At 41.5% G+C, this 27,489-nt stretch overlaps 1 protein-coding gene across 1 annotated transcript; it reads right to left on the reverse strand.

Moving 5' to 3' along the window:
- Positions 1–736: 736 nt before the first annotated feature.
- Positions 737–27,489, reverse strand: frem1a (Fras1 related extracellular matrix 1a; the record flags this gene model as incomplete). The annotated part of the gene is made up of 36 exons (XM_083689930.1): positions 737–3,541; positions 4,139–4,224; positions 4,323–4,438; positions 4,619–4,750; positions 4,976–5,173; positions 5,877–5,924; positions 6,228–6,439; positions 6,955–7,104; positions 7,232–7,304; positions 8,260–8,389; positions 8,682–8,826; positions 9,082–9,283; positions 10,060–10,477; positions 10,986–11,250; positions 12,122–12,313; positions 13,237–13,382; positions 14,668–14,812; positions 15,291–15,510; positions 16,231–16,427; positions 16,896–17,081; positions 18,071–18,271; positions 18,471–18,723; positions 19,206–19,299; positions 19,431–19,639; positions 20,965–21,132; positions 21,261–21,351; positions 21,436–21,632; positions 21,819–21,961; positions 22,163–22,507; positions 23,245–23,376; positions 23,945–24,053; positions 24,452–24,775; positions 24,872–25,068; positions 25,233–25,543; positions 26,100–26,194; positions 27,247–27,489. 36 exons carry the CDS (start codon positions 27,487–27,489, stop codon positions 3,339–3,341), a joined length of 6,576 nt encoding a protein of 2,191 aa, XP_083546056.1. The 3' UTR covers positions 737–3,338.

Below are 27,489 nucleotides of genomic sequence, written 5' to 3' on the forward strand. Positions count from 1 at the left end.
CCTGGGGCTGCACAATGTTATTGCACAATGATTCGAGTCCGGAAATTGCCATTTAGGTCAAAGTGTGTATTTTGGGGGATACGTTCTATTTTCTTAGCTCCTCCTAAGATGTTTTGCCAAGTGCCGTGACGCATGACATTTCATATAGCTATAAAGTAGGTCACTGTTTGACATCCAATATGAATTTGTCAACGATGGCAGAGCACTGTCAACACAGTAGTGAGCCTACGGGCGTATAATCAAAGTGAGTAATTTATTCTCACAGTAAATAGAGGGGTTTATTCTCACAGCAATCCTATTATAATCCAATATAATTTGCTACTAAGCTACTACAGAACCAATAGTAGGGTAATTTCTAAATTAAAATTACATGTATTGCAGGGGGAAGTGATAATCAGGTTGGCATTGAGATTATATCTCTGAATTATTATAGATTATTAATATTATTCCTATCTCAGCAACCGCTAGGTAAAAAGTACATGAGACGGTGTACAGGTGTTCCTGATAAAGTGTTAAGAGAGAGAGAGAGATACAGATAGAGAGAGATGCATACATACCTACCTAGATAGATACACACACACACACACACACACACACACAGAGTTAGATGTATAGAGAGATAGATAGATAGATAGATAGATAGATACATACATACATACATAAAATATGTGGTACACATTTTAGTGAACAGTAGACTGTGTGAGCGTTCAGAAACAACATATGAAGCAGATTATGAACCTAAAAAAACATTTATTTTAATATTTTCCAAGACCTTTCATTCATGTAAGACAGTACCATATAACCTTGCTACCACTGGGATAGTGCCATGGCTTATCTTGAACAATAACTATTCACACAAAATACAGTGACTTTTTTAAATGGCATTGACACACACACACCTAATGATGATGTCCATTTGGCTGTGATATACTGTATGTATTGTGTTGTGCAAGTATAGTAAGTCCTACATATGTTGCCCAAGAACGTTTTAATTCAAATGACACTTGAGATGCAATAACACATATACCGTAAACAGTATGCCTTACTCATGTACTTTATGCATTTTGACAAAACTGAACATTGAATGATTAGAGCTATGTAAAAATATTTTTAGGACTGCCAAATACATATTATCATTGTGGTTGCACTTTAGTGAAATGGTCAAATGTAATTACACAGGAATAACCTCTGAATTATTTGTTTCTTTGGGATTCATTATAACAAGCACAATCAGACAGCATTTGGTGCCAGGTAATCACTAATTGCTATGATTTCTGAGTTCCAAAATGTATAAAATAGAATAGTATAGAATGTTTAAATATACAACAGCACATTTCACACAAAGCATATAACAGATACAGGTAGATAAATGCAGTATACAACAGAAAGTCTGACCTTTTAAAATAAGCTATGTTTTAATAATGACAAATTAAAACAAGTATTTACTGTCCCAGAAATGTAAAGAAAGCTCTACTTCATCTGGCAACCAATGCAGTTGATAGCAGATTACCATAAACAGTACAAATATTAATACTGTATAGAAATATAGGGACCTCAAAGACATAGTTATTAAGGTTTTGAAAATCATACTGGAGATATTTTAAATAATACTGGATACAGATACAGTATTACCGGATAACAGCACACAGCCAAAACAGGGATCTGATCTAACGTCTCCTGGCTGTAATGTAAATTTCTTTGAGGGCTGATATTGTGATATTACCTCACTGTCTCTCCCCAGCTTGATGGATTCAGATTTAGAGCCCCAATCTGCAATTTGCGCTTTATTGAAATTTGGGGGGAAAAATAAATAAATAATGAAAATTGAAATGCAGAAAAATGACCAAATCTAGAGAGAGCACACCCTATCTATCCCGTCCCTTCTTTTACAACAAGGGGAGCGCTATGACAGACTGCTTCCATTTTAAACGTGCAGAATGTACGATTTTTGCTTTCAAAATGGTTTCCTTTAAAATCTCTAATGTCTCTAATGTATTTTGTAGTAGCAATCAGACAAAGAGATTCAGTTGGAGTAATTCCATAAACAATGGGAATAAAAAACTTGAACGTATGTATGTCACCACCACTTGGCAGCAGTAAATGCCTCTGTCCTGTGCTTTGCCCAATAAAACGTTTAGGGAAGCATGCTCTCTAGGGCTCATATAAATCGACAAACTAGGGTGATAGATTATCTTTGCGATTGCCCTCAAAAGTGTAGTCAAATAATGGGTAGGTGAGGTTTCAGCAGGTCGGTACTGCTTGTTGTTTACACCCCCTAGGATCTGGGCCCTCAGAGTTGGAAATAGCTCATAGGTGGGGATGGCATAATTATTGTCACTTCCCCACTTACAGGAAGGTCTTTTTCCCTGGAGAATATAATCCTTGCGTTTTTTGGCAACGGAAAATGCACAATAGCGACAACATGAATTAATTACCACACATCATCCGAAGATTTTACTGATTTGCCCACCACTCAACATAAAATTATCCGCGAACAACCTTAATGAAAAAAACATGATAGGGTATAGTGGTATGTATTGTTATGATTTGGCCTATACTAAAATAAACCATAAACATGATGTTACCCTCAAATTGAACAAAAGTTGGTACCAATCATGCATTGTTATGCTCATTTACCTGCGTTATCTTAATTTAGAGAGTGTCACTACGACTGCATATTCAATGTTTAGAGAAAACCCGATATGAGAGTAAACTATAAGGAATGTCATCAAAATGTCCTTTGCCACTCCAAATATGTCGTAGAAATCACTTTTAGCCCGATTTCTATGAGTAATTCATTGGGTCCTTCACCTGATCCGGTCCAGGACTGAACAATTCAGGAGGAGTCCAGTACCCTCATTAAGACAAATTGCTTTAATGAAAATGTAAATTATATTCTGCTAGCATTTGAAAATGTATTGCTGAATGAGTTTTTAAATGGTCAGGATTTAAATAAGCCTTATAACAGATACACTGCAGTTGAGGTTGACTGATGTAAACTGCATAAGTGGGTGCAAACTGTACTGTATGTGAAGTAAACCTGACTATACCACTACAGAACACATGCAACAGTAACAACACCCCGTAGTGATTAATACAGCCTTACATTGTGTCACATTGATGAGCAGTACTCTATCTATGCACTGAAAAGCGGCACTGAACATTTAGCCTGTATTTTTAATTGATCTCAAGAACTATCACAGTGTTTAACAAGTTCCTACTAAGATATTTAGCCATTGCAGTGCATGTATGAAATGTTTTCTTCTTACTGAGTTTGCAACTCAACCCGAAAATAGAGTTCTGATTCATTCACAAAAAACAATGCACTCCCCCTTTGCTCACATCTTGACATGACAAACAAAGCGATGACCATTGCCTGCCTTGCAGTCTCGGATTTGCCACTTGGCCCTCCTCCAAACCAAGACACACTTTCTGGTACCCTTCCTCTTTGATCTAGGGGGGCTCTTCCTCCAGTTAGTGTAGGTGACGGGCTCCCCGCCCACCCACTCCCAGCGTCCGCGGCTCTCCCGGTCATTCAGACCTGCCAGACGAAGAGGAGGACAGTGAGTGAGGTGGTCACAAGAAAGTTAACACTTTCTTATTACTTTCGTTAAATAAATGTCATCTTACATGTTGTCTTACTGGTCTTCTCTGATATGTCTCAGTCTGATCCTGTCTGACTATTTGTCAAGTCAACGACCTTTTTTATGTTAGAAATTCGATTCCTCACGTCCTCCACTCACTTCCTTCTTAATAAACATTATAGGAGAATGTCTAAGTAACCTAGATCTTCTCCTTCTCCTGTGTTTTGAGTAAGAAGGGAGTGGAGAACAGAGGACACGAGGAATCGCGTTTCCAACTATTGAGAAATGGACATAGACATTAAATAGTCTGTCTTATGTTTTATGTGTTTTTGGCCATTTGCTAGTTCTGTTTTTGTCTACTTCTGTTGTTCTGTTTTGTCTATTTTTGTTGTTCTGTTTGCTCACATCAGGTGTTGGGGGTGATGGTTTAAAGCAAAGGGTTGTGGGTATGGATGCACCGATCGATCGGCCAGCAATCAGTATCGGCTGATTTTTGCATGTTGTCACTTTTAGCCATGAAAACACAAATTATGAAAAACAGGTGACCTGATTACCTATCCAGAATGGTTTCCTTCCACTGAAGTTCCAGAGCCACTCCATATCTGCCTTGGAGAGGACGCTAACAAGATTACCTTGGTGACTGGTCCCAAAATGAAAATAAGTAATTATAAGAAATGATTCACATGGCAGAAAGGCATTCCTATCAACAGATGCTCCTATTTCCCCTTGTGTCCTCACCTCTCTCTGCATGCCTTGGTGGCTGTGCTCCATGTAGCTTTGCGCTCAGCACTCAGGAAGTAGCAGGAGCCACTGTGATAGGTCCAGGCTTGAGGGCACTTCTGAGCACTGACCAACTGCATTGTGGAAGGGAAAAATAGCCACCAATGACATTACTGAAATTGTTCTTGTCCTTGTCCTGTTAACATACAGCACAACAACACAGCCAGTCATTTTTGACACATAAGACATTTAGATGTGAACTCTAAAACCTGTATTGTAGTTCAAGTATCCTGATTCAGTCTCAGGTTTATTACTTCATCAGTGGGAGCCCAAGGCTTCCAGGAGACCCCATTGCAGTGGGAGAGCTGGCCTGAGCTCTGGTTGAAGTGGAGGAGGCCCATCAGCTCTGGGATGCAGGGTTTACTTGCAGAGCTACCTGGCGGGTTCTGCAGATAGATTTGTATAGAAATTATAATTTCAATGTGTACACAAATACTCTCAAATAAAATGTAACAATATATACTTTAACCTCATAGTAATTGTTTGATTTCAAATCCAAATGTTTGGAGTATAGAGCCAAAAAATACTTCACTGTCCCATTACTTCCAGAGGGCACTGTCTATAAAAACTGTAAAAACAAACCATTACAAGTAAAAACTAAAATGACTCACCTTCCCTTTGGGTGGCTCAGTTTTTGCTTGAGAGTGCAAGCTTTTAACCTTCCTCTGAGGAAAAGGTTGAGGTTTTAAGTTGATTACCACTGGGGATGCGTGCTGCTGCCCCCTTCGGGTCACATGTACATTCGCCTTTCGGTTCTTCCTGGATGGAGAGGCATCATCCTCCACTTGCACAGACATGATCCCATGGTACTGCAAGCACAGAGACACAGTTGGAGAAAGAAAGTATTGGCAGTGCCTTGGTTAGATTTAGCCTTTGAGATTGGTTACATGTGTGCAAAAGGTTTAAAAGGGTCCAGCTGCAGCATCTCCAGACCTCCGCGCTCAACATTGCGATGCAAACCAATTTGTTTACAATATTTTATGTGAGGTAACCGTTAAGCAATATTTGAGTCTCTGTTTATAATAATGATATACCTTAGCTATTAGCTGCTAATGACAATGAGAAGAAAAGAACAATTTCAATCGCAAGTTTTTCACGTCACTTCACGTTTCAGGCAAAGACGGCCTGAAAGCCACTCGAGCCAACTGTACTTCTCCTTTCTTCGTCAGTGAGCTACAACTATGGTGTTCTAAAAACATCTTGATAGAGAGGCGGTGTCAAAATGTAGTCAATTAACCTACTTCTGGTTCGAGCCTGAAAAATCGCCATACATTTTTCCCATCTGGATTTTTTTCAAATAACTAACATAAGTGATGTGTTACACAGAGGTGTACATTTTCTTGTAAATGGTCTTTTCTGACTAACTAGTGTTCTGGTAATTTACAATTACTGGGAATTTGACAGTGAAACCGCAATCTGACAAGTGGCAGAAAGTTTGTGGTTGGTTCCAGGATTTTTACATCGCGCTTCGCACCTCAATTGAACATTTAACACCTTTTAGTCTCTCCTTACCGTGAACACAGTGTCTGTTCCATTGCGATTAACTGACGATGGCCGAATCTGTGAGATGAAAATACATGATCAAGGTAAAACAGAGTTGACCCACAGATTACGTTTTTTCAGACAGATTCTGCATTGGGGCTATGACATTTATTTTGTATTGTCCATCTACTTGAGCACTGATGCTCATGCTTTCAGGGATTTTTAACTAATATGCAGATTTTTGCAGATTCATTAGTATGGTAGTTGTCTCCGTGTTATGAGGATATAATGTTCTCATAAAACAGAAAGATCCCTGTCACGTTGCAGCTAAACAAATGTTGTTGTTTTGTTTTTTTTATATAAAAAAAAAAAACTCACAATAGTCTTCCTATTTCCCGTAGCTCTGAGTTTATTCTTGGGGGTAGTGGACACTGACTGGGGCAGGTCATCACCCCTGGTCCTGGACATCCCATCTTCCAGGGTGAGGGGAAGTGTCTCCAGTTGAATGGACCCATGTTGGGTGTAGGTCCTTGATTGAACTTGATTTCCTCCCAAGCTGGGACCCTCAGGGGCCTGATTGTGTCCACACTGTCCTAGAAATGCAAAGATTGGCAGACATTTTGTGGCTATTTCAATACTATACAAACTGTTAGTAAATGACTGCAAATGTAAATGACCCATCAAAAACACCTCTTATCGCAAACGTAGCTTTTTATCACAGTAAATGGCACATCAAATGAAATTGTTCATTTTGTTTAATAATGCTCTAGGCAGCAAATTCAGAGTTAGCCTATGTGAAACAGTATCAGCTCAATGTTGGAAGGACATTACAGTGTGTTAATTATTGCAAATGCATGCCCAAATTGTTTTGGCAGATGTAGACAATCAAGGAAGAAATTGTGATCAGATTTTTTTGACCACCTCTGAAGGTAATCTGGGACACATAGTGTTCGAGTTTCTGCTCTGTGTGGACACGATCGATTAACCGAAAGCACAGCCTATTAAATAAAGTGTGGGGGAAATCTTTTTGTCACAATGTGGGCACAGAGGATGGAAATTTGTTTTTAATACCATATAAAGACGTACTAAAGACGACAGCAGTACTCACCCTTTTCTGAGTCCCAGATCTTAACTAGAACTTTGGAGGTGCTGCCCAGCACTGTGCCTTCAGGGGACACCAGCGTGACTTCAAACATTTCCTCTGCCTCCTCTAGGTGGTCTTGGGGAATTTTGATCCGCCAGCTCCTACTTGAAATGCCTTAAAAGAGAGTACACGTTTCTGTTTTGAATCTCCCTATCTACAGTTAGAACATCCACAAAAAATGTCCATAAAAACGGATATAACCACTCATTCTCCTCATTTGCTTAGAAGTGTGCGCACATACCAGAATCAAACTGGATTAAACGGGAAGGACTCAAAATGAAATCTTTTCCAACAGTTGCTGTGACCTCCCTCACCTATATCAAGATATTAAGACAATGTAAGGTACATGAGAATGTCATACACAACATTTTGAACATGGCATTTATCACAATGGTAAGACTATGGGCTCCATTTTCCTTGAGCAAAACATTTCAAGAAAGCAAGTCAAGTTGCCCATGATAACCAGACCATTTCTAAACAATGGAATGAGACATAATCCAATGGGAGTTTAGAATACTACAGCTAGTGATTGTGTGGCATGCAATACATTTTCACACTATTTACTTCACTGAATAATCACTGTTTTCTCAAAAACATTGTTAAAGAAAAGGTACAATAAAAAAAAATGCTGTAGAGTATTAACACTTAGAGTTCACAGTTCAACACTGTTTTACTGAAGCAAAATGGAGCCCAATAATTTGTATATTGCATTTGTAGTGCTTTTTTTTAAGAATTCCTAACAACAGTGTGAATTCAAGGTTCTGGCATTGTATAATTCAACACGCACACAACCCAAAATGATGGTCCAGAGGACACACTGTATAATAGAGTGCCATTTTGTTTCTGGATGCAGAACTGCTGGGTCCACTACTCCATTTGGGTTTTTGACTGTAATTAAAGCTGCATTTTTGTATTTTTAACACCAGGTGAAGACGCACTTCACTGTGATTGAAGGGTGATCTGATGTCTCATGTTAATCAACTGCTCGATGCTAATTGACTATCTTCAACTGTCAACTATCTTCAAAAGTATGGCTATCCATACTGCTGTTTCAAATAGGGCTCTACTGCCACTCTGAATGTGAAGAAATTACGTGTTTGAACTAGCCTTACTTGACTAAATGAAATCACAGAAAAAGTTCTTCACTGTGGAAAGAGGGCATAAGTACCTAGATGTCATGTGGATGTGAAATTTCATTTGAAATTGCAGGCATAAAAAAATGGCAGGGAGAGGACACTACTGTAAGCAGTTAAAACAGAACGAAGAGACCTTGATGGTGACATATGAGGACTCCAACAAATTGCCCTTCCGTAGTATGTCCAGTGAGACAGCACCCTGGTCCTCACATGCATGATACTCCGACAGAGACAGCTCCACAAGGGACCAGTGAAACTCCAGTCTGCAGGAGGGCATGGAGCAAGTACAGCACAGACAAGGACATCTGTTACATGCTGTAATGAGACCAACATTGTGGTTGTCATGGTGATTAATGATCAGAGCATATCTCATGTCTCTCAAAACTCTCAGGGTCATCTTCAAAACAACCCTACATGTAAGGAATGTTTTACCATCCAGTAAAAGAACAGCCTTGAGCCGGGTGTTGGTTCACTCTCACCTTGACTGATGAATGTAGTAGATATGAATGTAGCAGATATGAATGGTATTTGTAGGGTAACAAAGTAGCATCTCACATGTGAGAGGGTCCGGCATTCCCCAGAGGATCAGACACTCTAAACTCCAGACTATCAGACAGGGCGTCCAGTGCTGTGTCAATGACATACACGATCGCCCTGCTGCTTAGGTCCCTCTGTGTAAAATGCTGCCGGACAAAGCCTCCTGCACAAGCACAAGAACAGCAACACACATTGGAGGAATTGTGGTTGCACTTAATTTACTGTACAGAAATGACGACTGATCTAACATTTCTCTAACCCCATCCTTTAGCTTCATGTTTAGCTTCAATTTTTCAAAATACAGATTGTGGCTCTAAATTCACTTAATGCTGTCATTTCCAACATCCTGTTGGAAAAGTGTGTGTGTGTCTGTGTGTGTGTGTGTGTGTGCGTGTGTGTGTGTGTGTATGTGTGTTACCTGTGGTAGTGTTTTCCAGGTAGCCATGATAGGGTGGACGGAGTATGTGGAAGGTCAGGTCTTCATCCTTGGTATCTGTATCTTGTGCCCTTAGCTCTCGGGACGACAGACAGATTCCATAGCGCCCATCAGCCAGGAGCTCCGCCTTCCACAGAGACTGCAGCTTCACTACTTTAGGGGCCAAGCTATCCAAGGGTTCAATCTAGAATACACAGACACAGACATACACTAAATCCGATAGAAAATCTGTGGATGGACTTGAAGAGAGCAGTCCATCGCCGCTCACCACGGAATTTGACTGAACTCGAACAATTCTGCAAGGAAGAATGGGCAAATATTCTCCAATCTAGGTGTGCAAAGCTAGTAGAGACATATCCAAACAGATTGATGGCTGTAATTGCAGCAAAAGGTGGCTCTACAAAGTATTCAATCAGGGGACTGATGACTTTTCCAACCCTGTTATTCTTGTTTTTCATTTTTTATACATTTTCAGAACTGTTGCCTTTTTTTTCATTAGTTTGATGTTGTATGGCTAAGTTTGTACATAAAGCTGGAAAAAGTTTTTTTTAGTGGGTTTTGATTTCAGGCTGTACGACAAATATAGTAACTATTTCAAAGGGGTATGATGACTTTCTATAGGCACTGTAATACTGTCCTTTGGGCTGCTTTCAAATAATAGTCTATAATATTGTAAAATAAGCACTGCTAATTTTGTACACGTACATGCAACAGCCTAGGAGACACGGGATGGATGGGATAGGAGGAAAAATATATTTTATTTAATCCATTAGAGAGTTCAGTTGTGAGAAAATATCCAGTAGTTGAAAAATACACAAGGGCACAAACAATCTGCAGTCCATTAGCCGAAAAACAAACAATCAAACAATTTGCACTCACAAGCCTACGAGTCTGCCACAGCAGCATCTTAATGCACATTGTCTGGGAAGACGTGTGTGATCAGGGGAGAATGTGGCCTACCTGAATGGTGAAGAACACAGGCTCTGTCTGCACCCTCCCCTCCAGCAGGAAGCCATGGTTGGTGCCGTCAGAGGCAGTGAAGGCAAACCGGTCGATCTGTGAGGGGCCGCCACCATGCCTGTAAGTCACGTCCAGCTCCTCCAAGTCCCTTTGTGTGAAGTTGCACCCGGCAACGAGTGGGGCGCCACCTAGGAGCAGTGTGCCATACTGCGGAGGCTGGGCCAGGAGATAGAGCAGGATACTGGGTGGGGTGTCAGGGTCAGACAGGGTCAGGACATCAGGGGTCACGACCATGGAGGAGCCCTGAGGGACTCTCAGACCATTATTATGAGTCAGTAAAGGCACCACGCGGTCTGCTATCTCAATGCTGATCTCCAGGGTTCCATTGTGGGTGGCCTTGCCATTGCTCACAACAAACCTGGCAAAATATGTAATAACATCATAATAACCAAGTTACTCAGTCAGTGGTAATACCTAAGCCACTTACAGTAGAATCAGTTTGCATGCATCCACTGTATGTAACACAGTATTAAGCTACCCAATGGGTCTGATACATTATGTTTTCTTGGGTGATTTACATGCAGTTAATGTAAAGCTACTTTGCCCTTCACTAGGAGGTCGCTTCCTGTCAGGGGCTCCTGTGCAACCCATTGGGTAGCAAATGTAAATACAAATATGATCCTTGTCACAGATGAGGCTAGTCACCGTAGTGCTGAAGCAAGCCCATTAGTACAACGTAACAGGGATCTCAATCGTTGGATTTGCTGAAGCAAGCCCACTAACTAAATCCCCCCCAAAGTTAAAATCTGACACATTTTTAGGGCCAAATTCCCACCGAATGTCCCTGGAATAAATCTGAATTACAATATACAATCAAATTGTCATCAGCCTCTAACTGAGTAATGATAGAAGAGAGGTTTCCATACTGAAGTGTCTCCTTGGGTGATGTGGCTCTGTTGTCATGTACGTAGCACACCATGTTAGCAGCTATGTCCATCTGGCTGAAGGTGTGGATGGGCAGCCCAGGGTGTTTGATGTACTCCAGGTGGCCATGGACGGGGGGAACCGTGACGACGTAGAGGAGCTCCTCTGCCTTGTCTGTGCCATCTAGGGCCAACAGGACGTCTGTGGTCAGAACCACACGCTCTCCGCGGCTGGTTTTAACCGGTTTCACAAAGATGGCAATGTTTCCTGGGAATCATGATAGATATTGTGTTGGACATGCATAAAGATTTTGTGTCTACAGCTTAACGTCATTCATCTATATAATGCTGCCATCTTTCGTCCATACACTTAACATAGTGTAATGCAAACATTTTTTCAGTGCAGAATTTTCATATAATTTTGACTTGCAGGAGTAAAAAATTATGGAAGAACGTACTTGTACTTACTTTAGCAATCAATGCACTGTAGTAAGTATTTGGCAGAATGATGGAGTTTTAGTCAAGCATTAACCAAAGACATAAACAAGTACAGTATACACACAATTTTGGTCAATCTACAGAAAAAGAATTCTGTTGGATGTTCTGGTGCCGCTTGAGCAATTTAGGGTGTTAATTGAGGACCTCCTTGGTGAAAGAAGTGATTGTTTCTTCTAATATTGGGGTTTTATATGATGGATCGATTTCTGTATTGAACTGTGTTGTATTTTTCATGTTTTGTTATTGTGTAAATATTGTGGACAGGGTGCACCTGCAAAAGAGGCCTTGGTCTCAGTGTGTTTCCCCTGTATAAATAACGGTTAAATAAATAAAAAAAGAACAACATGATTTGGAGGTATGGTTACGCAAGACTAGCTATTTGCTATCCACCAGCTTTCCTCAACCAGATCTCATACTAAACCCCAGTGTGAATGTTAGAGTCGCCAGGCCCCACTCCACCCCTTGGTAAAGCTACATCGGCTCACTTGAGTCGCACATCAGCGATGTGGCTTTAGGAGAAGTTGAAGAATTCCCTCTTTCAGCCAAAAATATATCCTATATATCCAAACTCAAGCATCAGCGCTGAACCAAGGTCATGAAAAACTGTGTATGGTAGTGCACTTCATTGTCTTTCCACCCACCCTTCTCTATGTCCTTGAGGGAGATATGGAAATGTTGTGCAGGCGAGCGATTCTTCCCATCCGACAGGTAGAAAACAAAGAAATCCTGTATGTGGGTCCCTAGGAAGGCGGTGTGGAGGTACCGCAGGAGGTTCATGTCCACTGCCTCCTGAGTGCAGTTCATCCCAGCAGTAAGGTTCACCCAGTCAAAGCCTATCTGAGGAGGGGGCCATGTACAATTATATCAATCAATCAATCAATCAATCAATCAATCAATCAAGCTTTATTTATATAGCGCCTTTGGTGGAGCGCAGAGGTCTTTGCTCACCATATCTCATTTTTGAAAATCACCCTGCTTGTTCTCAAAAAGACCACTGTTGTCAAGGTAAGGTGGTTATAAATACATCTTCATAATTGGAGTGTCTGAGCAGGGATATTACTGTAATGTACGGTAAACAGGAAAACGCGTCATAGATGTTACTTTACCAGGGAATAAAGCACGGCTTCTAACTACCACAGCCAATTATTGCTCTGATCAACAAGTTGTATAAATAATAATATATGTATCCTATATATTCTATATAATATAATAGTCAATGACATATATATTAGCATGGATGTGGAGATATCTAATAAACCTTGAATTCCAAGGTCTAGCGTGTTGCACAAGTTAATGGAACATATCCCTTTCACCATTACCTGAAAGTGGTACATTGCCAGTGAGATTAAACCGTCAGCATTGTTGCACAGGTGCATCCAATTGCACCTGAGTTAGACCCTGACATATTTTCGTTGCAAGTGGGTTTAGTCTAAAACTATCACACTGCCAAGGTAATAAATGGTAGTTAAGGTAACACGTTCGTTACAAGTGGCCTGGGGTGTGTGTCTCCTTAAATCTTCCCAGTCTGTTGAAGCTGTCCCGGCGTTGCACTTTCATTCAACAAACACAACGCAGATCAGTTCATCACCACTACACTTACTAAAGCGCAACACAATGCTTTCCATGTTATGTACAGTGGTGGGCCACCTAATTTGCAATTACGGATTGTGCCTTTAATTCAATACTTACGCTTCAGAAATAGGATTTTACAGATCAATGAAAATCGCAAACATTTGACAACAAAGTGTGAATGCACTGACCTTAATCTGAAGCAGTCCCTTGGTAGGAACACTCTGAAACATGTACATTATATCCTGGGCAGGAGTGTCGCTGTCCTGAGCAAAAAGGATGGCACTGGATATTAGCCTTGCCTCTCCAGCCTCCATCTCCAGTCCATTGTTCCTACAGTGGAGACAACCAATATATTTTGTTTCACACAGAACCCCAAACAATGGTCACTTTGTCGCCACGGTTCTTCAAGGCGGTGGATTTGAGTTGAATAGTGGATGCTCATTAAGTTGCCCACATCTGTCTGTAGGAACAATCTACCTCCTCTGAGACAATCTAACAATCTACCTAAGAGGATTTCCCTACTACTACATTCTCCAAAGTTGACAGCACACTGTTGGTCGAGTATGAATGAGCAGCTAAAAAAGCTTGATCTACTTGATGGTCGATATAGAGTCGCTTAAGGTTGCGGTAGAATACATGGTTGACTAGTGACCATAGAGAATATAGACAGCTTTCTTATGCCTGCACAAATGATGTGAAACACTGTCAAGACAATAGTCCCATTACTGTTGGGTACCCTGAAATAGTACTATGCATAAAAAGTGTTATTCTGTGTGTAATTTCTGAATGGTGAAACCAATATGTACACATATACCACTAAATAAAAGCTGACAATCTCTACTTTAACCAAGACAAAAAAATTCTTGACAGTGATTGCATATCTATTACACCTGTGGTTCACAAACCAATACAACTACAGTATGTAATGGTTTTTAAATCTACCAAACCTACAGTATGCATTAACTAACAACACTCAGCCCAGTGATTAATGAGTCATATCCATATCCACTCTGTTCAGCCCAGTGATCAGTGAGTCATATCTACACTCACCGAGCACTGTATTAGGAATTCATTCACATGTTTTCACATGTTTTCACATGTTTTCAAATACCACCCCCATCTTTCCACTTGGTTGTACCTCACTCTACCTGTATATATTGTTCACATTGCACTTTTCTGCTTTTTTTGCACTTCTGGTTAGACGCTAACTGCATTTCGTTGTCTCTGTACTTGTACTCTGCACAATGAATCTAATCTAATCTAATCTAATCTAATCTTCATGGCCATGACCATGTCACAAAGCAAAAGTCATCTCAAACTGGTTTCATGAACATGACAATGAGTTCAGTGTTCTTCAGTGGCCTTCCCAGTCACCGGATCTGAATCCAATAGAACACCTTTGGGATGTGGTAGAACGGGAGATTCACAGGTCATCATGGACCAGAATCTCAAAGGAATGTTTCCAACATCTTGTTGAATCAATGCCACGAAGAATTGAGGCTGTTTTGAGAGCAAAGGGAGGCCCTACCCAGTATTAGTATAGTGTTCCTAATAAAGTGTTCAGTAAGTGTATATTCACTGTTCAGCTCACTGATTACTGAGTCATATCCATTACCTGATCACTCGAGGTTCCTCATCATTGACAGGGAGCACTTTGACTATGACTTGTCTCTGAAGATGGTGCACCCCGTCAGTCAGCTGGATGGTGAAGCTGTCTTCCATGTTCTCTGAGTCATCATGCATGTACATCAGAGCCGTACCTGTAGTACAAGGGACAAATGCAGACCCTCAATGGACAGCGAGAGATAGGTCTACTTTAGTCAAATGGGAAGAAAATCCATATATAAGCAGTTACATAAGCCAACATTACATAGAATGATTTGGGGGGAAAAAACGTAACGTTGGGAAAAAAACATAACATATCGGATAAAACAGCGAGACAGTTCTGAGATCAATCGGGTGCCATAGTGTCAGCACATGAATGAATGCATTCACTAACTGAAATATGTGTCTGTGCAGCTTACACCACATTTATGAACAACCATTTTCAAATTTATCTACGCATATTTAAACATTTAGGAGTCTATTTAAAATGACATTTAATCCCAAAGTTCCCATGGATTCGAGAAAGAATCGTAAGATTCCATGGTCTCACATATTACTATACATACTGTATACTTATTCGATTGTAACCCTAGTTTTCACAATCAGTCCCAAGAACCAATACAATTACCATACCATTCCTCAGCTCCCTCATGGTGAAGTCCAGCACCCCTGCATCCCTGCGCATATGGACCGGCCTCCCATTAGGCGGCACATCGTTGCTGCTGGAACGGCCCATGATAGTGCCGTGCTGGGGGGGCTGGACCACACTAAACAGCAGCTCATTCTTAGGGATGTCCAGATCCACAGCATTTATAACTGTAGAGTCCAACTTCTTCATTTGCCCCTCTCGTACCTTTTCATATGGAGATATCAACTGAATGTATCAATCAGTCTAACAGACAACAGCTAATCCTTCCATTCATTCTAGAGAGACCCAGGATGGGTCTTTTAGGCTGTAAAAAACAAGATATATTCTAAGCTTCCAATTAAATACAAAATAAAGGTTATGGGTTGAGGCAAAAAACTGCCTCCTGATTGCAAGCTCCCTATTTGGCAAGCAGCAAGTGAATATCGAACATCTATCTAAACTAATGAGTTATAACTGTTTGTAAATGGTTTATAATTGAATAATAAACTGGTTATAAGTGATTTATTAACTAATTATAAACCATTCATAAACCGTTTACAAATGTCACCTTAATGTAAAGTGTTACTGAAAAAGTATTAATGTTTGAAAGGTTGTAGCTTTTTTCAATGGTTTCAGTATTGGGGTCTCTTCAGACCCCTGTTGGTAAACAAGGTATGTGAAATACTGTATGTTGGTAGTTTAATTTTAAGATGTCAGTGGTTGTACTTAGTCATAGCACACAAAACATGACAACCTATACTGCAAATGTGCTCAATACTGACTGGAATTCAACTACAGAACATTTGTTTTTTAATGTATGTGTTTTTGTTTGAGCCTCAATTGTTTGTGAATGTTATCTGGGAGCCACAAGGAACAAAATGACAGACTGCACCTTAAAATGTGATGGGTTACTGTAGATAATTGACAGTGTGACATGTGACTCACTGTGATGTTCCTGGCAAGGAACTCTGGGACTTCGTCATTTGTTGGACTGATAATGATGTAGAACGGGATGTCAGCAGAGCTGCGCTTCCCATCAGACACGCAGAGCATGAACTGGTCAGCAGTGGGTTCTATCCCCTGGTGTCTGGACTGAACGTAGTTCACATGTCCATTCACTACGTCTCTGTAAGAGAAGGAGGCTGAGGAGAGACCAGATGTGTTTATTCATTACGTAAGTAGGCTGAGGTCTAATGCTACAGTGCTAATACAGGTAAGCTATCAACATTGCTGTAACTTGCTGCCAGGCAGGTCTAATCAAAGAATCTAGCACATACAGTACATGGCTGGGATATCGTTGAGAAATTCTCTTTCAAATATCAAGAGAGAGCATCATAAGAGCATACCAGCTACTTAATCATGCTATTCTAGATTGCTACTATGTCTTTCTGTGTTTCTGTCTGTAAATTCATTTTTGATGAACACCAGCATGGCAGAAACATCAATTACTTTTATTTTTTGGGTGTGTATCTGCTGAGCAAGAGTCAAGTGTATCCACCTCCAAGAATTAGCCTATTACTTTGTTATAAGTGGCTAGTTTATACATACAGGGAAAGCAAGGCCTTAAGCAGCAACATAAGCATATTCATAGGGGAGGGGGGGTGTCTCACCAATGCTGATGCCCATGTTACTTTTCTCAAAGCCAGGGCTTGGCAGGATATTTTCGATGTAGCCAAACTGGGGAGGAGAGACAAGGCTGACCACTAGCTCTTCCAGAGGAGTATCCACATCAGAGGCCCTTAGATGGGCAACAGTGATAGTGGCCATACCCGCCTCATCCACCACAAAAACATCTCCTATGACAGAGGACAAGACATTGTTATTGAAGACATGGAATGATCATCTAAAATGTTAGAAAATAGCTTTTTACTAAAAAGTTAATAAAATCACTGACATTTTGATGCCAGATTGGACTCAGGGCTAAACGAGCAGCTCAGCAGTGTAACTGTTCTTATGATGACTGACGGATAGATGATTTACCTACTTAGACAAATGTATTTGTCGTAAGTCGCTTTGGATAAAGGTGTCTGCTAAATTCCACGAATGTAAATGTCAATGTAACTGGTATACTGGTCATCTCCACAGGGTTAATGCGGGTAGGGATATACTTAAATGAGACGGTTCCTTACTTTAAGGTAGTCTACGGGCCAGGAGAGACTGTAACACAGAAACTACACCTGTTTCTTTTTGAGACGTGGGGGAAAACAGGCAGTCGTGGACGCTCACAGAGGCACGCAATGCAGTGTGATTGAAATGATAGAATGGGAACATTAAAGAATTTTGCAATGATCATGTGTCATTGGCACACATGCCCGGCCAGTGTAATTTCTATAATTTCATGGTTCAGTTAGCCACTGCTAATCAAAAACAATGGGAGTGAATGAGATATGTACAACTTCACTATGTTCCTAGTAACTTCCGACCAAGTCATAGAGTTCATTTGGGTTGATTTGAATTTTGAGCGAAGCCTACTTGCCCCATTCACTCATTCATTAGTTTCATTAGTTTTTTTAGATAAATTAGCTTAAGTTAGCCATGGCTATCTAAACTAATTCAAACTGTAGATTACAGTATCTCCAGGCCCATACTGTAGGTTTTTTGGATGAACAATAAGACACCATGTTTTTTTTACCATGTTATTACTCTGCAGGACCTGTTATTACATGTTATTACTCTGCAGGTGTGAATGGACATGTGAATAACATTATTAATTACCATGTTATTAACTGACTGTGCTGTGAAATGAAACGATCATAGCTTCAGCAGGCTACTGAGCCACAATTACCGGTTAGGATGGAGGGCAGCTGACTGTCAACAGGAAACACTGTGACTTTGAGGTCGTACACAGGGAGGCTCTCTCTGAGAGGTGTGGTGCCTCTGTTATTCACGGGCCCTCTGTCGCAGCATGAAGGAAGGTTCTCCTCCTCCCCGTCAGAAATCACAAATGTGATGGTGTCGTGACGCCGGGTCAGTCCAATCTCCGCTCCTACGAGGTAGGATCATACATCCCACAAAGATTGATGATCATAACATGATCATAACATGATCATAACATGATCATAACATGATCATGACCATCTCAAATGTAATGTTTCTCCAGATCTTCACACAGAGAACCACCAGATTCCATTAGAATTAATTGTTGGGAGTGCAAATAATAAACGAAATTAAGAAATACTGTATACCAGTGTGTCTGTAGGTGATAATCCCCGCGATAATGTCTGCCTGAATGAAGCGATCAACCACGATGGCATTTTTTTGCACTACGCCATGGTAGGGTTGGCGAGCGATCATGTAGGCCAGACTGCTGTCGTCACTGTCTATGTCGGTGGCGTAGATATACTCAGCAGTGATGACAACCTCCTGCCCCTCAGCACAGTCCAGGACAGGCTTCAGGCCTGGCATCAGAACTGGAACCTCATCATTGACCAGAATCACCTGTTGATGAAGATAAGGTCTGTTATGCTTCATCGGGCATTTGAGTTATCTGTTACTAAAATTGAAAACAATAGTTGATCATAAAAAATGAAGTACCATGTTCTGTATTACTGTGCGTAATAGATCACATCCAATGACATAACCCATAACCGCACAAGACAGTTTGCGTAAGACAAAAAGCACAGGCCCATTTCAATGTGGCCCAATTTTTTTCTATAGTCTAGGCAATGTGTGTTTTCATAAAAGTGTGACACCTGAAATGTATGTGATGTCTACACTAATGTTTTGGTGGTCAGGGATTACAATGGAATCATGTACAGCATCATAAACTGTCCAGATTATGCCATGGGGACAAATCATCAAAGTTACTTCACAGTGTACAGATCTTTGCCAATGTCGAGGCAAATAGCTGCACAAATACCTAGTTAATTCCCACACAGATGAAAATGGCCATAACACAGTATACAACAAAGTGACAGTACCTTAACTTGCAAAACAAAGTCAATTGCATTGATGCCATCTGTGGCGATGAATTCAATGTCATCTTCCACAGTTTCTGAGCTGTCATGATGATATCTGCATAAACAAACCACAGACAAATAACAACATTTAACTATTTGCTTTTAAATCAGTTAGTGTTGATGAGTATAACATGAGGAAACATTTGCAGTGGTACAGTGTAGGAATTAGGGGTTATGATATCTGACCTAACTTTTAGGCTTTTCAGGTCCTGCAAAGTAAAGGCCTGTCCTGGTTTCATGGGGGAGCCATCCAGCTGGACAGCTCCATGCTGTGGCTCCCTCTTCAGCTCCACTCGCAGGGCTTCCTCCATGGAGTCTCTGTCTGTCAGCAGCAGATGGTCAGGACCAACCCAGCACTGTCCCCCCTCGTCTACAGTCAGATGGTTTGTGTTCACCTGAGGAGGCAATATACAGTATACAAGCTTAAACCTGCTTCATATACTCCTGAGCAGGGTAAGAGTTAGCCTAACTGTTATCAGGATTTTTGCAGTCAGCCCAATTTTGGTAGTGTTAGCAAGGTAGTGGCAGTGTGTAGGTTACCTACTGTGTTTGATGGGCCAATGCTAGACTCTTTGAGAATTGTAAGACTGTTTGTGGCAATGATAGCTTGATAACACTTTTTATACATCGTCCCCCTATTTCAAAGCACCAAAAGTAATGGGACACAGATCAGGAACACTCTAGGTAGGTGTGAATGTGTCAGAGACCATCTGCAGAATACATCATTGGTTGGCGCTTCATCATACAATAATGACCCAAAACATACTGCCATAGCAACTAGGGGCCAAGAAGTGGACAGTTCTTGACTGGCCAAATCAATCTTCAGATTTAAATCCAATTGAATATGCATTTCATAAGATTTTAGGCAAAATACCTCAAAACAAAAACAACAACTGAAGATGGCTGTAGGACAGGCCTGGCAGAGCATCACCACAGAAGATACCCAGCGTCTGGTGGGGTCAGTGGGTCGCAGACTTCAGATTGCATGCAAAGGATTAAAGACCAAATACTAAACATTGTGCTTAATTTGGACATTATATGAATCTGTCCCAATTACTTTTGGTGCTCTAAAATAGGGGGACTATGTATAAAAAGTGTTTCTAAATGGTGAAACCAATATGTACACAAATACCATAAAATAATCTATACTTTAACCTCGTTGTAATTATTCGATTGAACGTTTGTAGTACAAAAGAACCAAAAGAAGAAGAAAATGCTTCACTGTCCTATTACTTATGCAGGACACTGTATTATGTGTAATATTTCAAATTACAACAATGGCGGAATTCACTGAAGTCTTCATCTGTTTGTGTATCATATTTTATTTCTAGCATGAGAGCAAAGAGGTGCAACGCAAAATTGGAAACCAGAGGACTACCTGGCCCCTGGCCGATCTATGAATCAAATGCAGACAATCAGAAGGAGAAGGAAAAGGTTAAGTGATCAGTTGATTTACCGATCATTAGCATTGTGTTTTGAGTCTATTAACAGTTAACGTTATCTAGTTCATTTCAAAATCCATTCGCAGCCATCTCAATGCTTTTCATTTCGGACGCTCAGTGCAGTTGCTCCTGCACAGTGGTGTCCACCCACAGAGCAACAAGAGCCTGGATTTTATCCAACGACCGCATCAACAGGATAGTGACAGATAAGGTTAGTGATAGGGTTAACACATTGGTAATGTCAACAACGGTGGCCGCTGACCCGATTGATGTTGTACCTCAGGAGCCAGGTTGTCAACTGGTTGCACGGTGATGTTGAAGCATATGCCTGTGACAGTGCTGCTCTGCTGGTTTGTAACAGAGAGCATAAACTGGATGTGCTGAGGGTAAGGACCAACGTCCCCGATGGGTGGCATGTAGGCTACTTTCATGAAGTTAACTGCATGCTGGAAACAAACCAATGAATGCATAGATTAGACAATCATTTAACCCTAACCCTACACACAATAGTTTACACAATAGTTTACTCAATAGACAATATACGTAGCTTGTGAGGAAATGTATCCAAGCGTACCTGTGTGAATAGCCTTAGAACTGGGGCATCAGGATCTTTGGTGAATTTGGGGATGCTGTCAACCAGGAATAACCTTCCTGCATCATGACGCCTGGTCAATAGGACAAGAGAACATTGTGAATACCGAATGTGTGTCGACTGCTATGCTTCTGCCAAATGCTGTTTAGATGCTCACCCATAAGTGCTGCTGTAGAATGGTGGAGTGGTAACTGTGTATATCAGCTCACTGTCAGGTGACTCGGGGTCAACGAAATGGAGGTGCTTCTTGGTCAGGTGGACTACCTCTGTCTCTTTGACCACAAGACACCGACTCACCCCAGGGACTTCTTTAGGTGGCTGGTCAGCCACAGGGTTAATGTGCACCACTATAACCTAGATTGGTGGGAATCCACAGTGGGGTTCAGTGACAAGTGGAGGAGGAAACACCAACTGGATCATCCAGTGGGAGACAGATGTAAGGACTCTTTGGTTACTCCATTGTGACATGTGTATGACACAATAACACAGGGTTCAAGTAAGTAATGCCTTTAACATGCATGTTCCAGTAGGAGTACACACCTGAGGTTCAGAGAGGTTGGGTGGGTCGTTGAAGTCAGAGAGCACCACCTCGAAGGAATCATCAAACACCTCATTCCCTAGATGCCTGTAATAGACAACGGAAAGGAAAAGGTCCCTCTGCAGAAAACGTATTACAGGATAACCTGAAAGACAAAAGGAAAGGATGCATCATTGTAAATGTATATTTCTGTTTAAGTATGCAAGTGACCAGTAAAAGCACAATAACTTTCACTTGCGTTTACTTCCATTTGCAAACTAAACAATATGAGTAATCATACAGCAAAGTCTGACTTGTCTAAATGCATTAGTAAACAATGTATCTTTCAGAGAGGTCCCCTCCTCACCTGTGAGCCCAGGACCTGGGATCTTCATGATCTCCCCAGCCTGTGGAGGGCGGGTGATGTTGAACAAGATGTAGTCATCACTGGAGTCCATGTCAGAGGCCTGCAGGATGGAGCCCCTCAGTAGGGCAGTCTGGCCCTCGGACAGCTCCAGTAACATATTGGTGATGAGGAATGGTGGGCTGTCGTCTTTGGGCAGGATGTTGATGGGGAACTTGTGCCTGGTCTGGTGGCGGCCATCGGTGATGCGGAATATGACAAAGTCTTTGGTGGTGTCACTGTCGTCATGGTGATAGTGCACCACACCCGCTCTGATGTCGCTGACAGTAAACATGAAGCCTTTCCCACCTGTATGTTATGTACACACACAACTGTGATGATGGGATGTGAAGTCCCAGTTCAGGGGTAGGACTGGGAGACTTTCAGACTCTGAGGCAATAAAATGTGGAGGGGGGGTGCAAGCATTGTGCAAAATGTTCTGCCATCTTGTAACTCACAGAAAAGATGGGCACGTGGAAAATACGTTTCACAACTGCAGATGAGTATTTTAGGAACAATTTCTGATCGTTTCCAAAGTTCCCATAGATTCCCAAAATTACTGCAAAGTTACCATGGTTTGGTTCTTAAAACTTACGGGAATTTTGCAACCCTAGTCCTGGCCCACATCTAGCTCGGACCCTTTTTATTTGTCTCCGTCTGGGTTAGTCTGTCTGGGTATTTATATCTCTCCCCCCCTTCCAGATCTAATGTATACAAGGCAAACTTTACAGTAAGGTATTGGTTTAGTTTAGAGTTATGGTTATGGTGATGGTTAGGGTTAAGGTTAGGTTAAGGGCTACGGTTAGAATTAGAGTTAGGGATTGCGTTACAGTCAAATCAGACACACAGCCTGTGAGAATCCAATATGGTCATGTATCTGTAGCCACTGCCTTTAAAAACATGAAAGTTGAAATACATTAAAAGCGTATAACAAAGCATGCAGCACATTATACCTGTAATGTAGGTAAAGTAAAGTGTAACTGAATTACTGAACCCCAAACATTCCCAAAAAGGAAATACTTTTCATGAATTGATCTGTTCTTTACCTCTCAGAGTTAACCTTCCATGTTGAAGACCATCCACAGTTACGATGCGCACCGCCTTCAGGTTGTCGTTGTCCACGATCTGGAGCTGCTCCCATGTAATTGGGCGAGACTGGCCTTCTAGAAGACTAAGGCCTATAAAGAGCATTGTTCAATGAATGATATAATCAATGGTGGAGAGAAAGCCTTGAATCTCATTTCTATATTGCACCAGTGATCAGTGTTGCTCCATCCACTACATTTTGCTGTAGCGTGGTGGTAGTTTAACTAAGTTCAAATCTTAGTAGTGTTCTACTTTTGTTGCCATGACGCAGTGTAGTGAGCTACTGCAACTGCTCATTACATCTTACCCCCAAAACAACAAAATAAATAGGAATTTAACTATTATTCCAGCCCTTGAACTTCAAATGTACCAACTATTTATTCCCTCACTGCTTCCCGTCTTCCCCTTTTCTCCACCTCACCTGTTTTTATCTTTCTTAGTGATTGAGGTGAGGTTTGGTTGTTCATGGTTGGGTTGTAGTTTTGATGTAGTGAATTGATTCTTCAAACTAGCTTTAGTTTGACAAACTATATTTCTCTCAAGGGTAGCATTAGTGTAGTTTAACTTTCCTTGTAAAAATAATTGATAATTCAGTTAAATACATTTTCAGACTAGCTTCCCCAACACTGGCAGTAATACAGGGAATACGTTGATACATACCCATGTTCCATGACACCCTGGGTGCATTGGTGTCTGCTGTCCTGACTGACATATGAACTACAATCAAGGAGCTTCTCTCAAAGAAAAAATCATGGATCTGAAGTTCAACCTGTTGAGAGAAATTGCAGCTGATGGCTGTGGAATAGAGAATGACTATACATACAAATACAGAGAAACAATGGAGAAACAATGATAGGCATGACCTGATGATCTGACAAACAGACCTGGTTTCAAAATAATATTAGTTTTCTTTCAAATACTTTATACACACTTCATTTTGCTTGCTTTTGCATGCTGGTTTGGTGGGGTTTGCACTTTTGGGACTAATCCATTGGTGCTGTTGCAGACTCCAAAGGCACAAATATTATTTTGACCTGGGACTGATGACGAAGTTGTGCATGGTAAGTTACTGTGCATTCTCTCAACTAGATTCCACAAAACTGCCATGGCAGTTGCATTCAAATACTGGAGATTGGATGGAGCTCAAGCAGGGAAGGAAAGGGGCACCTCGTAGTTCCTGCGCTGGGTGTGGGAGGAGTTGGGCGGTTGATAGCCAATGAGCATGTCGTTCAGGTCCGCCCACGTGAAGGAGAAGACGGGGCGTGTGTGGTCAGAGAGGTGGGTGATAAAGCCCTCCTGGGGGGGCTTAGTGATGTTAAACACCAGCAGCTGTTTGGGGGTCTCCTCGTCCTCAGCGTCCAGGGTGGCAGTAGAGAGAGGTGTGAGGATGAACTGGTCCACTTCCAGAATGAACATGGACATGAAGGACGGCTTGGGTGGCTGGTTGGGAACGGCGCCCGCAATCTGCACTGGTATCCAGGCACGCTCTGACTGCACACACAACCAAACAAGACTGTGAGACTGTGCTATACTGCTACAGTAGCAGGCAGACATGGGTTCAGTGTACATGCAGTGTGTATAAAATACCTGGTATATGCTGCTACTCCTGGTGTCTATGAGCTCCAGTGTTATGTCGATGTAGTCTATGTCTGGGGATGGGGGGTCTATGTGCTGATACCTCAGGCCCATTACCAGGAACTCATCACAAGACACTTTGGTGATTTTCGCCAGCCTCAGTCCTTTCAAGCACTCCTCAGTCTTACACATGGCCCTGGCCTTATTATCTGTACAGCATCCGGGAATACATTTAATATGTTCAAGGGCCAGACTGGCGACATGTAAAAGTAAATTTCATGAATATTTGAGACCATGACAGACACAAATATTTTGAAACTTTAAAAAATCACATATACTTATGTTCTTCTTGATTTGGACTTCAATTCAATACCTAACTGCTGGCGGAGGGGGATGAAGCTGTCCGGTTCATCCCCTCTGGTCTCCAGTTTATCAGGCTCCCCAATGACCAGCTGGCCATGGCCCGGGAGGTGTGTCTGATGGCTGGCCACACGGATGGTACACTCCAGGCTGGGCCTCCTCTCGTAGTGGAAGGACACTATGTTGCCATCCAGAATATTAGATAGGCCATAGAGTTCAGGCACCTCCAGGGATTTAGGTCCAAGCTTGATGATGTTACAGTCTGGTTCCATAATCTCCACCCGAAGAGAGAACACCTCAGTGAATGTCTCTGTCTCTGTGAACCTTATTAAAAGAACCACATTTAGTACATCTAGTCATACTGAAAACATCACCAACAACCATAGAGTCAAAACATAATTAATTGAGACCATCTTTAGAGAGAGGCTGATAACAATGAAAGTTTGTCATTATTCCCTTCCTTTCCTACACTCTTAGAAAACATGGTTCCAGAGGGGTTCTTGGCGGAGGGTCAGGGTTAGGGTTCTACCTAGAACCATTCTAGAATCATTTGAAGGACCCTTTTTGGAGAAGAGGATTCTTCGAGGGTTCTTTGCAAATAGCAGAGATACCTTAAAAGATACAAGGGTTCTTTGTAGAACCCTTCATAGGTAGAATCCTTTGCTAAGGGTTCTACCTAGCACCAAAAAGGGTTCCCCTATGGGGACAAACCAAGGTACCCTATATAGTTCTACTTAGCAGAGTGTATAGGCTACCCCTGTATTGCAGGTGATTTGGTAGGGGTAATTTACTACAGTCTGAGTCAGAAATGGCTCAAACAAATTAGAATGCAAATGTCATCAGAATACACACAGAATGTATGTAATGTAGGTGCAGGTACCTGTACAGTTGAAGCTTGACAGTATCTTCTTTTAATATAGGGCAGCCATTATGAATGTACTTCACTTCATCAGCTAGATAGTGGCAGTCAAATACCTAAGATTATGATGGGGAGACATCAAATTAACATTTGAGATGACCAGGCCTGATACAGTTCCTTATCATGTGCTATTCAACGTGTAAATAAGTGGCTCCATACAGTGAAAACTAACCAACAACCATCAAATAACAACGTCAGTCCAACATTTCAAAAGCCACAGTGTTTGCGCTTTGATGTTTAAAAAACTTTCAAAAACAGTACTCTCATAACCATTGCACAACATCAGCTTGGTTAGTTTATGACTGTTGCACGACTGTGACACAATATAACACACCCATGGGAGTGGGTTCAAGGTCTGGATCTGGCAGTCTGCCCTGTCTCTCCCCTTGTATGTATTCTTCTCAACTTTCCCACTGCCTAAAAAATCTAATAAAATACGGAAGGGAAGTGGGATTCCAATCTTCTTAGAAAACTGTTCTTAAATGCCCTAGGCATCAGGCTGCTGTGTCTGTCAGCACACCTTCATTATACCTAGAGACTGCCTGACTCTCCCTGCAGACAAGGCTTAATTAGAGTTCTGGGTCAGACAGAAATAGAATGGTCTTTCTCTGCATCTGCCATCAAAAGAAAAAAACGATCTTTAAGGGGATCCCATTACCAACGGCATCCATTGTGTTTCTCTTTGTGTTTTTATTGTCTCTGTTTGCCTGTAATCATCATTATAAGATATGTCGTGTGCGTATGCTTTTGTGGTGATTGCCTGACCATATGCACATTATGAAGCATTCTTACCATTATTTTTGTATCGTTCCTACTCTTTTGGCCATATTTCTGTCTATTTAGGGGACCGACCTAGTATAAATCGTTTTCAGGCAGTATATAAGTATGAGTAAGTAAGTATATATCCTAAACCCTCAAACCTCAAACATTCATCCATCACTTCTAGTCAATTTTAACTGTCTGTCCAATAGACATTCATTTATATTTCGCCCATATTTAACCCATTAAGTCATTCAGTTTTCAAAGAACAAAGGTTATATTGATTTGTTGATCTGTACCTCAAAACCACCGCTGCGGTGTAAATGGGTGAAGAAGCCTATTGCATTACCTGAGGAGCCAGTGTCCCCACCCGCTGCGTTATAGGCTCGTTCAACACCACCTCCACCTTGCAGGCGTCCTTCTCACGGGGAATGTGAAACTCTAGGTCCCCCTCCTGAAGGTAGGCTGACTGGCCCCTTTTCACTTTCAACCCCAGATTGGTCTTCACAAGGGAACCAGACAAGGTTTTAGCCACCCCTAGAAGCAGCATGGGTAGCAGGGCCCACCTCACCGCTCCCCTTTGTAAATCCAT

Source organism: Argentina silus, assembly GCF_951799395.1.
Source record: "Argentina silus genome assembly, chromosome: 18".
Lineage (NCBI taxonomy): Eukaryota > Metazoa > Chordata > Actinopteri > Argentiniformes > Argentinidae > Argentina > Argentina silus.